General features: G+C 47.4%; 1 protein-coding gene across 2 annotated transcripts in view; it reads right to left on the bottom strand.

The window, feature by feature from the left end:
• The window catches only part of MTMR12 (myotubularin related protein 12), a 68550-nt gene extending 59430 nt beyond the window's left edge, over positions 1-9120 (bottom strand). The window contains exon 1 of one of the 2 annotated variants that reach the window (XM_061393801.1): positions 8915-9120. In XM_061393801.1, coding sequence (XP_061249785.1) covers positions 8915-9082 — 168 coding nt within the window. In that variant the 5' untranslated portion in view covers positions 9083-9120. The remainder of the gene's footprint in view (positions 1-8914) is intronic. The other variant, XM_061393802.1, reaches the window with a different exon arrangement.
• Positions 9121-14424: the final 5304 nt, after the last annotated feature.

The following is a 14424-nucleotide window of genomic DNA, read 5'->3' as shown; positions in this document are numbered from 1 at the left end:
CTTCCCTAGCCAGGAATTGAACCGGGGTTTCCTGCATTGCAGGCAGATTCTTTACCACCTGAGCTACCAGGGAAGCACCTCAGGGCTGCTATGTATAGATGTCAGGTCAGCAGAGGAGCTGGCAAGGAGCTGAAAGCCTTGGGGCAGTAGCTCTTCCATGATCTTGGAGCAAGAGGAACTGGGGCAAATGAGAAGCTGCCTACAGGCTCACCAAGAGCCAGGCTGACCCGTACAGCAGCATCCACAGAAAACGGAACAAACTGCAGGTCCCAGAGGTACCCCCGGATTCTACTCTTTAAGACCTGCCGCATTCACATGCCCGCATGCACCTTACATAAGAGATGATGACAGACGGTCCAACCACCTGGTCCCCACGCACCTGTGAGTCTTCCAACTTATCCCTCTTGCCTGCAGCCTCCTTCTCCCCACACCGGAACCCATATCAACACTGCCCCTTCCAAGTCCCACGCAGCCTCCCAATGAGGCCAGATGCTGCCGTGGGGCCGCAGCAGGCCCTCCTCCGTGCCTGGGAGTGTCATGCGCTCCTCCCTTGTCAACAGGCAGCACCTACCTCCGTGCATTGCAGCCATCTGTCGACGTGCCATCTCGCCGGCAGAATGTGGGCCTCCTGAGTACACAGACTGCTTTTTTCTCTCATTCCTAATTCTAACACAGTGCTTAGCAAATGGTAGCAACACTCAATAATTCTCCCAACTCAAGTTATTGTTTGGGCGTACATAGTGCTTCTGCTCATGCTTAAAATAAGCCTGCCAGGAAGATGGGCACCCAAGGTTAGATGAAGATCAAAGGGAGGCTCAGAGAGGGGAAGTCACACCAGGAAGCAGATCTCAAGGGATTCAAGCAAAACAGGGATACAATCTTACGTATGGAGAAAGAGGAAGGAAGAGTGAGATTTTTCATCCAAAAAACTGGGACCATTCCCATCACAGGCATTCTCAGGAATCTTAAAAAAAAAAAAAAAACAACCCTCTCAGCAAAAACAAGAACAAACAAACAAACAAACAAAATCCAGCAGTTCAGGATCACTGCCTGAGACAGGGGCTGACAATCTGTTACCAGGCAAAAGGCAGACTTCAAAATATGTCACCCCTGTAGCCAGTGCTTTCACGCACAAGCCCTGCTTTTCTCCTGGCTGAAGCCACCCTCTCCCCACAAAGCAAACAAGTGAGGGCTTAGACTCCTCTGAAAGGCCGCCCACCAGCTAGGTGTACAAGGACTGAAGCATTTAAAGTCAAAACAGCACATGATCTGGCTACTGCCTTTGGAGCACGTAAAGAGAATTATTACTCCCAGAGGTGATTTGATTTTCCTTACTCATATCTTCGGTAAATCATTGACCAGATGTGATAAATGCATAAAATGTGGCCTATGATGGAGAGACTCAAAAATGAGGAGAGAGGAAAAAATAAGTCTACAGAATTAATCCAGCAAAATGTCAAAGGCCAAATGTTAACAATGAAAAAAAGCCGACCACTCAGTGTTCTCATTAGGTTGGAATTTTAAATATAATCAAAGCATTCTCAAAAGTAAAAAGGAAATAAGAAAAGAGGAAAAGAAACTTTCCGAGATAGTGAAAAACACTCTAAGAAAGAGTTACCACACAGAGAACTTTCCGGGCAGGGTGCCATGGCGACAACTGCAACAACTGAAACACTCCACTGTCATTAACACCTTAGCTTAGGGAAAGATTTCTGAATTCTAAGACTGATGACTGAGTACTTTCTGGAACCCTCCAGGGGGCTCCTGTATAACAGTAACAGTGAAAGCCCACATCTCCTGAAGGTTACCCAGCTAGCGGCCACGTTCTCTGCTAAGCAGCACCTGCTGTGCACAATCACAGTTCAGATTCATAAATGTTCACATACACCTATCAGATAAGACAGATGTCATTATTTCCACTTTTCCAGTAAAAATACAACTGAGGCTTGGAAGGACTGGCCTCATGCATAGGTATCAAGACGGAGGAATGACAAGTGGCTGCTTTCCCTGGAGAGTGACGCCCAGGTACGCAGAGGGGACTAGGGGAAGGGGGAGGCCCCTGTGACCCTTCAGCTCTTGGAAAGGTTTGCTCACTCCTGGGGTCCCTCTCCACGTCTACCTCCTCTCTTCTTCCCTCCGAAGCAGCAGCAGACTAGAGGTTGGCAGAATTATTCCAATTCAATCCTACCTCCCAATCTACCTCAAGAGGCTGATTCTAAGTGATTCATTGAACTACAAACCCTCTGTTCTCCTTGGGGTCTCCAAAAGAGCACATCAGAAGTCACAAGTGTGGACTTCCCTGGTGGTCCAGTAGTTAAGAATCCACCTGCCAGTGCAGGGGACATGGGTTCGATCCCTGGTCTGGGCAGACCCCACATGCTGCAGGGAGACTAAGCTGTGCACCACAAACGCTGAGCCCACACACCACAACTACCGGAGCCCAGGTGCCCCAGAGCCTGTGCTCCACCACAAGAGCAGCCACTGCAGTGAGAAGCCCTTGGACCACTGGAGAGTAGCCCCCACTCGCCGCAACTAGAGAAAAGTCCACACGCAGCAATGAAGACCCAGTGCTGCCAAAAGCAAGCAAATAAATAAATACTTAAAAAAAAAAAAAAGACGTCACATGAAAAACTGAGGCTGGCTCCCTGCTGGAAAAACAGCTCTTAAGTTTCTGCTCTGCTGACAGGAATCAGTGGTACCACCTTCAAACACGATTACCACAGGGCAGGCTATACATTTTTAGACATATTGTGTTTGCAACAGCGTAAGACACAGACCAAGCCTGGACATACTACAAGAAAAAATGGAAATAGTCACTTTGGTTATTAGGGTAGCATAATTAAGGGTAGCTTCATTTTCCTGGGTAGCTTCATTTTCCTAACTTCCAAAGTCGGCAATATTGTCTTTATCATTAAAATAAGGTATACAACTTTCATAGCGATTAAAAATTTTTCTGACCCTCTAAAAACTGAGTTCTCTCTGATGCATACTGCGATACAGGACGGTTTCCTGTGGAAGTAGTCAAAGGACAGCAAACATTCTGCTGAGCATGTGCAGAGAAGGATCCAGAACATCTAAGTTTCTAAGCATGGGTGTCCCACAGCCTGAGACTCTAACAGCACGGCTGATTTTAACATCAGAGACAGAAGCAGGGTGCAGAAGAGTGGTGGCTGCATGGGGGCCATCACAGTGGCCACTGTGTTGCTGGCTGCAGGCAGGACTGCCTGATATCAGCCTCCTGACATCTTCTGGTGCTCTGTCTGCAGAAGCTGTGTGGTGCTGGAAGGGACCCAGGGAGATGCCGCAGGAAGCACATGCAGTAGAGAAAAAGCGGAAGCTCTGGACAGATCATCAGGCTAAAGCCACAGCTAGGAAAGTGGTCGTTTCAGGAAGAACTCTTCATGTCCTTTAACAGCCTGTGAAGTCACTACTGATGATCTCGAAGCTCAAGGAGAAAATTCTGCCCTTAGAAAAAGTAGTTGGGAATGGAGTTCTTCTCCACAGGATCTTAAACTAACGGATCTAGATTTTGCTTTCAGAGGTATTCCTTTCTTGCTAGAACTGAGGAAGGAGGTCTGTTTTAGGATAAGCCAATCTCTTCTTGTCATCGACCCATCAAAGTCATCAAAGTTGGTATTAACAGTCCAATACCATCGTGTTCCACCAAAAAATAATCTCAATCATTTCATCTGTTCTGGACCCCCAACATCTAGAACAGTGCCAATCACCACTCGGTGCTGAGTAAGTACCTGTTGAACAAATTAAATCATATCTCCAATGAGCCCCATATCTGCTCATGATCCCCTGGTGGACAAACTAACAAAAGCCAAGAAACAAACTGCTGCCAGAGAACAGGAAAAGGCATTCTCGTGTGCAAACACCAGGCATGCCTACAAGTATGCTTCACTAACAATATCCCCAGCATTCACAAACAGAGGGATAAGAGAATGGCCCTGGAGTCCGACCACCCTAGTTTAAATCCTGGCACCAACCCTTGCCAGCTGTGACCCTGAGCAAGGTATTCTCTGGGTCTCACTTTGCACGTCTGGACACAAAAAAGAGAGGTCACGGTAGTACTCACTGCATAAAACAGATGAGGATGAAATGAGATAAGGAGTTTCTGGGACACAGAAGTGCCTAATCAATACCAGTAGAAATTTTTTTAAAATTTTAATATATTCCCACAGTCCTAGCTCTGGGAAGCATACAGGATCACAGGTTCACTTCCCCCCACCAAAAGAAACAGCCCTAAGTGAGGAAGAGGCAATCAGATGCATTCTTCTCCCTGGGGGAATCAATGAAAAGCATCGGCTCTTAAATCTGGATTTTTTCGACTTTTCTCAGTCTTCACATCTCTTGTCTGTTCTCCTCAAATCTATATAAAACCTTTCCTGAACTCCTGTGGGTCTGGCTTAGTCACAGGCACTACTGGCCTCAGGAGACAGCTCTTAACCCTGCTCTACAAAAGCACTGTACCCGTGGGCAGGACAAGTAACCCTAAGGGCCTCATTTCCACATCAGCAGAACAGACCAAGAGTTCACGGGTAGACTCGGTCATCTCTATGTTTTCTTCCAACTCTAAAAATTCACAACTAAGTAACTAATAACTATTACTAGTACATTCAAGTCAAACACTGACCTAAACTCAACTAGAAAGTACATCTTAACCATATTTGGCATACCACACGAACACGGGCACAAGTAGGGCAGACTCTCAAAACTGAACTCTTCCTGGTCTTAGTTTCAGAAGGCAACACACAGCACCCCGAGGCATTTATTCAGCTCTCTCAGCACGAGAGACCCCGTTCTTATTAAATCAGAACTTTCTCCTAGGACCACAGAACTTTCTCCTAGGACCACCATTTAATGGGGTTTCCCTGGTGGCTGAGCAGAAGAATCTGCCTGCCGTGTGGGAGACCCGGCTTCGATCCCTGGGTCGGAAGATCCCCTGGAGAAGGGATGGCTACCCACTCCAATATTCTTGCCTGGAGAATTCATGGACTGAGGAGCCTGGCGGGCTACAGTCCACGAGGTCGCACAGTTGGACATGACCGAGCAACTGAGCGTGCACACACAGTGGTGCTTTATTTATTAATACAAGCTGCCAGGTACAGACAGTAAGCATTTCTAACCGCTGCTGCTAGGTCGCTTCAGTCGTGTCCGACTGTGCGAGCCCATAGACGGCAGCCCACCAGGCTCCACCGTCCCTGGGATTCTCCAGGCAAGAACACTGGAGTGGGTTGCCGTGGCCTTCTAAACTAAGAACTACCAAAGCAGAGCTTACAATTTCAAGGTAGCTGAGCAGAGAACTGCCAGTCTTAAGGAAATCAGTTGTCCTTCGGTACCAGAGAAGGTAACTGACCAGAAAACCATTTTAAAACCATACTACCTTCCTGGCCTCTTTGTGCTACCTACCATCTCCCATCACACTGTCCGTCTCTGTTGAGGAAAAGGGGTCTAATTTAAAAAGAAGTTACAGTTGACAACTGACATGGAAAGACATTTACAATATACATTTCTGGTGAAATGGGCAGATTATAAAATAATGTGATCAGCAATATTAATCCCATTTTGGTAAAAAAAAAAAAAAAATATATATATATATATGCCCTACACACACACCTGACAGGATACACTGCAAGTCACGAATAAGCTTGCAATTTTTCCATTGAAAAAATGTTTGCTTATCTACATTGTCTTATTTTTCCACAATGAACACTAATGGTTTCTGAAATCACCATAATTCAAACAGGTGTTTTCTGTATAAGAACAGAAGAGCTGGCACCCAAACTATAAGCTACCACCTTGCTGAAGCAGAGCTCAGCATTCAGGGTTCCACTGCACAGAGGCACCTTGTGCCTGGGCCTATGCTGGGGTGAAGGTGCTGGCATTTTCAGGTACAGCCATTGGGTACCACCAAGACCAGCCCAGCTCTCTCCCTCCTGTTCACCTCAGCTTCCAAAACCATCGACTTCCTATTTACCAAATTTATTGATGTGCCACCCTTTGGGCAGAGATTACAAAACGCGACCAAAGTTCCTAAATTACAGCTCAAGATTTTAACTTGCTTGTTCACTGATTTAGGAGAATCAGTGACAGAAGAGCCAAGTTACTGTGGCAGAGATCCAATGTTAACGGAGGAAGTAAACTCCTGTCCCTCATTTTAGGCCATCCAATGCCAACCCTTTCGGATCACAAGAGAAAAAAAAAAAGTCCTTATGTGTAAAAGCATCATCTGCAAATACTTTTACCCAGTTAAGCCTTCTGCTTTTGATAGAAAGTGCTAACTCTTGATAGCCTCTTTGGCATACAGAACACAGATCCTGTTAAATCTTACAAGATCTGATCAGTCAAGAACAAGTTCATCACTGGGCACAGGGGCCATAAGGCACCTTACATCCTGAAGGTTGTCCTGGTGGCTTAGTGATCTACCAGCAAAAAGAGCTGTGAGAAATTGCGACCTCCCAGCTAACAAAAGCAAACTGCGTACAAAGAAGTGATGGGAGAGCACACATGAAAAGCACTAAAGATGAACTCGATATGAGGGAAAGGAATAGGAACAGCAGAATGACAGTCTTCAGAAGAACTTCTATTAAGTGAACCAACAGAAGTTTATCAGATCCAGGGCTCTCAGAGACACATAGCGACACCTCAAAACTGCTCACATGTATTTCCCATAATGTAATGGCTAGCAAAAGCTAGATTATACTTAATGACAAATTGCTTCCTCACTCTTTCATTCCCTTATCTTCTAAAACTCATCAACAATTTAGGTCACAGCCTTATACTCTGTCACAAAATATTTTTAGAGACAGATTTCAAGAAAGAAGCACAGTGTCTACATAGCTTTATTTTACTGTGAGGAAAGAGAACTGCCAACTATAAGGATCTGAAAAATGTGACCACTTCAGGCTTATTTTGGGGTTGACCCACTCCCCTTCCCTAATATCCCTCAAAGGAAATATATCAGGAGCTGTGGGCAAAGAGGGAAAATATGCCTAATTACAACATGTGTGCTTGGTGGATAAAAAATTGGAACATTCTTGAACTCTGGCCACATTTCAGAAGACTTTCCACTCGCATTCGAATCTCACTAAAGAGGAAAGGTTAAAAGATCAGTTTCATTTCAACCCAGGCTCAATCAAAAAGACACAAAGAGAAATTGACCACATTACTTACCCTCGATACTATAAGGGGAGCCTGCTGAATATTCAAGATGACCCTGACTCCTTATCAAGCATTTACAGAGGAAGTGGTTTTTATTTTAAAATTAGGACTAAAAATAAGAAGAGTCCTCTGCACTGGAAAAAAAGACACACATTTGAATTTAAAGATACACATGCAAAGGCTTCAGGCCACTGGTGGTTTTATAGAAGCACTCCCTGATGAAGACCTCTCCTCACAGCCCACCTGCCTCTGCTTTACAGAGGTGGGAAGACAGCACAGGAATTTGCCAATGCTTCCGCATCCGTTGCTGACTAATGTGCTAAGAGAGGAGCAGGGAAAAAAAAAAACCCTTCAGAAATCAAAAATGAAAATGCACCTAATCAGGCATTTGGATCAGGAGCTCAGCGGGGCCTACAAGCTGCAGCCTAACTTCCTCTCCCGGGACTCGGGCATCCCCCTCCCTCACTGGATTCTGCAAGGCTGGTTTCCTTGATGGCCCTCCAACATTCCAGACTCTATCCTCAGATCCCAAACATCCTTCAAGTCTTTGTTCAAATGCCCCATGTGCAAGGAGGAAAAGGGGGTATTTTCTCTTCCCACCATACTTTTCAACTTCTAATATACCATATAATTGAAAAAAAAAAAAAAAAAGCGTTAGTCACTCAGTCATGTTCAATTCTTTGCGACCCTAAGTACTGTAGCCCTCCAGGCTCCTCTGTCCATCAAGATTCTCCAGGCAAGAATACTGGAGTGGGTTGCCATGCCTTCCTCCAGGGCATCTTCCTAACCCAGGAATCATACCCATGTCTCCTGTGTCTCCTGCATTGGCAGGCAGGTTCTTTGCCCCATGGGCCATCAGTCAATCCCTACTCTTATCCCACTTGCAACTTCTAATATACCATATAATTACTTATATCTATTTTACCGACTGTTTACTCCTCTCTCCCTCAGATAAGCTCCCAGAGAACAGGGATATTTATTCTGTTTACTGATGTATACCCCAAGCAGTTTAGAACAGTGTTTGGCCCTGAGTAGGAGCTCAAAAAATATCTTCTGAATGAATGAATGAACTTGACAGTAAAACTCCAGGAGGAAAGCAGGAGGTGGAAAGGCTTATGGTGAGGGAGTGAAATGAAAGGGGGAAGAAGCGACAGAGGGGAATTTACAAGGAAGAGATAGATACTGATTGAGGCCGGGACCGACCCCACTTTCTCCCAGTAGAGCTGATGGGAAGCGGGAAGCAGGGCACGGGATCCCGCCAGCGGCATCATATAGCACTCTTAGAAGCAAGCAGCTGAGATAAGCAAGCTCTACACACTCACTGAGAAATTCCGAGAGCAGGGCAGACCCACCCGCCGGGATTGCAAGTTCTACGCAGGTCCTCGGAGTTGGGGCGGGGGGTGGTCAGTACCCCCAGCCCTTCCCCTCCCGTGGTGCCCCAAACCCAAGCTCCCCTCAACTGTAGCCAGGAGCCAGCCGGGCCGCAGGACCTTCCCGGCCAGGGCCCCTTCACCTGGTATCCCGGTGAGGTGGGCCCTGCACTCGAGCACCTGCCCGCCCGCGTCGGGGAATCCCACCCGGGCCCGCCGGGAGTCCCATCGCTCCCCTGGGCCCTCATCCCGCTCAGCTCCCCTCCGGCACACGGACAGGAAACGCTCGCGGCCCTCCGGAGGCAGGGAAGGGGCTCCCGGCGCCCCCCGCCCCGGCCACTCCAGCACGACGCCCCGCCCGCGCGACGCCCCCTCACCTCGGGGCGCACGTACGACACGAAGGAGGGCTTGGGCGCCTTGGTGCCGCCGCCACCGCCGACTACCCCTTTCCCCAGCATACCGCCACCCTGGGTAGCAGCAACGCGCGGGAGCAGAGGCGGCCGCTCGCAGCGGCCACCAGCACTGGCGGCCGGGGCTCCGCCCATCCCCAGGGCCGCCGCGGCCGCGGCACCGCCCGCATCCGGCTCCGCCGCCTACACCGCTCGCCCCGCCCAGGCCGGCCCGGGCCCCACCTCCTCCGCGGTTGGGCCTAAGCCGTAGGGAACCCGCCGCCGGAGGCCACGCCCCCTCCGTTCGCGACAGGAGGATCTGATTGGCGGATAGTCGCCTTCAGATAGGCTCCATTCCACCCTCTTGCGGCCAAGCCCGCCCCTATGCGTTCTCTGATTGGCCAAAATGCTCTGCCGGCCGCGCCCACGCCAAGCCCCTCCTTGAATGAACCTGGAGGGATGTTTTCTCTGACCAATCCAGAGCGTTCTCTCCAGGTTCCCCGGCGATTGGATAGCAAGAATGTCGCCGTCGCCCAGTGATCCAGCAGTCACTAAGTTGTGAGCGTTGGTTCACTGCAGTTCTCTTTCCTCGCCCTTTTGGAACAAAACTTCCGAAAGAGTAGTGTATGGAACCTCACCGAATGAGTGATGTTCAGGCTTACTATTTTGAAAAGTGAAAGTAGCTCAGTTGTGACCGACTCTTTGCGACCCCATGGACTATACAGTCCATGGAATTCTCCAGGCCAGAAGACTGGAGTGGGTAGCCTTTTTGCCTTCTCCAGGGGATCTTCCCAACACAGGGATTGAACCCAGGTCTCCCGCATTGCAGGCGGATTCTTTACCAGCTGAGCCACAAGGGGAAGCCTTACTATTTTAAGTGCAGACAAAAATGAAACAAATCAAGTGCTAGGCACTTAGGAATAGGTTTGGATGTTTGATCATGAAAGGCCTTGTAGACCTCTTTTTTCCTAGCTTTTTTTTTTTTTTATCTGTAGTTCTAACAATATAAAAGCCCTTAAGAGATTTCTTTTATTCACCCTCCCGAGTTACCAGTGTGTTAGTCACTTAGTCGTGTCTGACTCTTTGTGACACGACTGTCACAATGAGGAGTCTGCCAGGCTCCTCTGTCCATGGGCTTCTCCAGGCAAGAATACTGGATTGGATTGCCATTTTCTTCTCCAGGGGATCTTCCTAACCCAGGGATTGAACCTGGATCTCCTGCACTAAAGGCGGATTCTTTACCATCTGAGCTATAGGGAAGTCCTAAGTTAGCAATAAACCCCTCACTGTTAGTGTAGATTGCAAAGAAAATTCATTTAAATTAGACATTTGGCTCCAAGCATTGTATTAGACACAGGTGAATAAAACAGGACCCAACTCTCAAAAAATTCAGTCTACTGAAAAAAACTAATACTAAATATTTGCAGTTACCTTTGTTGGTGTCAGACACTGGTAAGCAGTAGTCTCATCAATAGTTAATGCTGTTTATCCTCTTTGTATCCATGACTGCCCCACCACCAGCATCAAAGCCACTCCAAGTAAACATAAAATCTAAGTGAAAACAAAGGTACTTACTTTTGCAATCATAGTGTTGTAGCCACGCGTTCTGGGACACAAACTCACTCAGAAGGACAATGCAGATAGATAGTGGAGTGCAGTTTATTACACCAGCAGGCCCAAAGCAGAGTCTCCTCTTAGCCAAGGACCCCGACCAGTTTTTGTGAAAACCTTATATTCCCTCAGTGTACCTGCTCAAACCCACCTCCCCAAATTCCTTGAAACTAGTCTGGACAAGGTAAAAGAGATACCCATGATTCTTCTGTCATAAGCCTAGATAAACAGTGGACATTTATCAATAGGCCTGTGGTCATATCCCGATAAACATAATGGAATTTATGTGTTCTGTTACAGAGATAATTAGCATATTCTTTTAGGCCACAGAGAGTCCAAGTACAAGTCCTGAGGCTCTTTTATCCTGGGGGTCTGGTTTTCCATTGGTATTCAGAGTCCACTGGGAGGGTGACCCTGCGTGTAGCCTAATGTTGGCAGCCTGGCCTAGGATGGAGTCCAGCTCTGTTTCCTCCTTCACTAGGTTAGGACAAGTCCTGTGGCCTCATTTCCACCAGACTGCCATCCTTCAATCTATCCAGTACAGCAGTGCTGGAGCCACCAGCATTGCATTGTCCCAGTCCTCAAGCGGAAGAGCAGATGCAAGGAATTAGCCCCAGTCTCACAAAAAGTTATTGACAGAGCTGGGATTCCAACTCAGGTGTGTCTGATTTCAAAGCCCAAGTTCTAAACATTATAATTACACAAATTAGGAAGGAGCACCATAAAGTGAAAATGTTAGTCACTCAGTCGTGTCCCACTGTTTGCGACCCCCGTGGACTGTAGCCTGCCAGGCTCCTCCGTCCACAGGGATTCTCCAGGCACGAATACAGAGTGGGTTGCCATTTCCTTCTCCAAGGGATCTTCCCGACCGAGGGATTGAACCCAGGTCTCCTGCACTGCAGGCAAATTCCTTTCTGTCTGAGCCATCAGGGAAGCCCTGGCACAATAAAAGAGTGGTCAGTTCTATTTGAGAAGGTCAAGTCAGGCTTCATAAAGCAAGACACTCCTTAGGGAGGTGTTGGGAATGAAGTTATCTGTGGGGACTAACAGCATCACTTTATACTTCACAACAGTTTTTACTTTTCAAGGTGAACCAAAAGGGTAGATTTTTAGTAGTCTGGACAAATTTTTAATTTCTGAGTTTTTCAAAGGACTTTGAATTTTCCAGGGCTTTCCCAGTGGCTCAGATGGTAAAGAATCTGCCTGCAATATGGGAGACCTGGGTTTGATCCCTGGGTTGGGAAGATCCCCTGGAGAAGGAAATGGCAACCCATTCCAGTATTCTTGCTGGAGAATTCCACGGACAGAGGAGCCTGGCAAGCTATAGTCTATGGGGTCGCAAAGATTTTTACAGTCTGAACAAATTTTTACTTTCTGACTTTATCAAAGGACTTAGAATTTTCCTTGATCTTCTACCATAGTCAGGATATTAGCATGGGTGCCCGTGGCCAGGGCTTGCTTCTTGCAACTAGCACAGTCACCCAGGGCAGGCACTTAGAAGGTCTTGGGACATAATGCTCTGTGATTGTGGCCTTCAAATTCTGAATCATTTTATCTTTAAATTTGTGTCTGCTGGGACAATGGAGCAAGCCCAGGGGGTCTTAGAACCTCAGCTCCTGCACAGTCCTCTCTGGTGTCCACTGCTAAGCTGCTGCTAAGTCGCTTCAGTCATGTCCGACTCTGTGCGACCCCATAGACGGCAGCCCACCAGGCCCCGCTGTCCCTGGGATTCTCCAGGCAAGAACACCTGAGTGGGTTGCCATTTCCTTCTCCAATGCATGAAAGTGAAAAGTAAAAGTGAAGTCGCTCAGTCGTGTCTGACTCTTAGTGACCCCGTGGACTGCAGCCTACCAGGCTCTTCCGTCCATGGGATTTTCCAGGCAAGAGTACTGGAGTGGGGTGCCATTGCCTTCTCCTGGTGTCCACTATGCCCTGGCATCCTGCCCTCCTCCCCACCCTAAGACCTGCTGGAGACCTCTGTCAGGGCAACAACCGGACCTCATTAGAGGGGGCCTGGTGAGCAGGAAGTCTTGTGTTCAGCCATGGCCATCCACCCCTCTCCCCATGGGTGCCTGAACATTGACAAGGAGATGATCAGGGTCAGGTACAGTTCCCCCAACACCTTCCTGTGTCTCTGGGGGGTGGGTGGTAAGTCGCCACCCCTGCCCTAGGCTGGCAGTTCCATGGCAACTGGCCAGCAGCTACTGCACATGGCCAGGCACAGAGGCTCCAGTCCCATGGAAGGCAGGTCCCCACCCATGTGGGAAAGGAAATTGACTTCCCTGTCTTAGGCCAGGACCCCACATCTTCATTTTGCACTGGCCCTGACTATGCCCTTTATTATCTGTGTCCTCGGGCAAGTTACTTCATCTCTCTGGGCCTCTGTTTCTACCCAGGATAAGAGTAATAACAATAATTATGTCAAAGTGGTTGAGGACTGTTATGAAGATTAAAAGAGGTAATCCAGGTGATCCCTGATAGGCAGCTAGAATTGCACAGGTGTTGGCTGACTTTGGTACAATTTTACCAAGCAGGACATAATTGACATCTTTTCCAGGACTGTAGACAGAGAAGCAAAGTGACTTCTCCCAGTGCTGAGCTGTGGCACCCTTGTTAAACAAAGATTTTTGTTTGTTTGTTTCCTTATTTTTGTTTTTAACTTCTGGCCCAATCCTTGAACTAAAAATAATGGCCTTTATTTGTAGTCCACCATATCAAATTTTCCTTCCTTCAAACCATCCTGTTTTATGATAATTATTTTATCCTGTTCTTCAGAATCCATTTGTGATCAAATGGGTTTGCAATGTGGTGATGCTGGAAACTTGATATAATCACTGCATCCATATATTCTCAGAAATGTATAGCCAGCAGGTGAGGGATGTTTTTAAAGACTGAAGATAGCTGCTGCTTCCAGGGGCAGTTTCCACTCAGTGAAGAAAACCTACATGGTCTTTAACGAGCAGTAAGGGGGTGAAGGGGGCTTCCCAGGTGGCTAGTGGGTAAAGAATCTGCCTGCAATGCAGGAGACGTGGGTTCAATCCCTGTGTTGGGAAGATCCCCTAGAGGAGGGCATGGCAACCCACCCCAGTATTATTGCCTGAAGAATTCCATGGACAGAGGGGCCTGGTGAACTACAGTTCATAGGGTCACAAAGAGTTGGACACAATTGAAGGGACTGAGCACGAAAGGGGGTGAGGACAGAAAATAAGCCAACATCTGTTTCCATCTTCCTCTTAAGGTTCTCCAGCTATCAGCATATTTTCACTTGATCTTTAGGGTGTGGAGCAAATCTCCTTGGGAGAGGCCCTCCCAAATGACTGAAAAATTCCTGTCATGCTGAGGTCAAATAATTCTCTGTCTATTAATAAACACAGATGGTGGCCTCTAGACTTTGAAATATTTTAATTTTCACACAATAGTTTAAGGTCACTCTTTTCTCCTAATGCTGTCCTAAGCTTTCTTGGAGAAGTATAAATAGGAACAAATCTTAGCTCACATAGAAATGAGTGCCAGACCAAAGACAGTGCCGTTTCTTCCCACAGATGACGGAAGCCAAAAGTCTACTCCCACAGGGTTGGGGGTGGGGGGATATTTTTCCTCTGGCAGATAGTTAAGTCTGGATATTTGCATTTCCTCCTCCTTGGAGTCACTTGAAGAAGCCTACATGCGCATGTTACTCATCTTTATCTGCTAGGTACCAGGCTTATAGTTCAGTTCAGTTCAGTTGCTCATAGTAGAAATTCAATAAGTATTTGTGCCTGAATAAAAGTGTATTCAATGAAAAGCAGCCTGGGCAACAGTTGATTAGATAGCAGGGGAAGCAAGAATTCAAACTGCAGCATGCAGGTTAGATTCTGCACTTTTAAGTTGCTTGGAAACAAAGAAAG

The sequence above is a fragment of the Bos javanicus genome, chromosome 20, assembly GCF_032452875.1.
Source record: "Bos javanicus breed banteng chromosome 20, ARS-OSU_banteng_1.0, whole genome shotgun sequence".
Lineage (NCBI taxonomy): Eukaryota > Metazoa > Chordata > Mammalia > Artiodactyla > Bovidae > Bos > Bos javanicus.
Note: the sequence above shows the minus strand (reverse complement) of the source record. Positions and strands in the feature narration are given on the sequence as shown.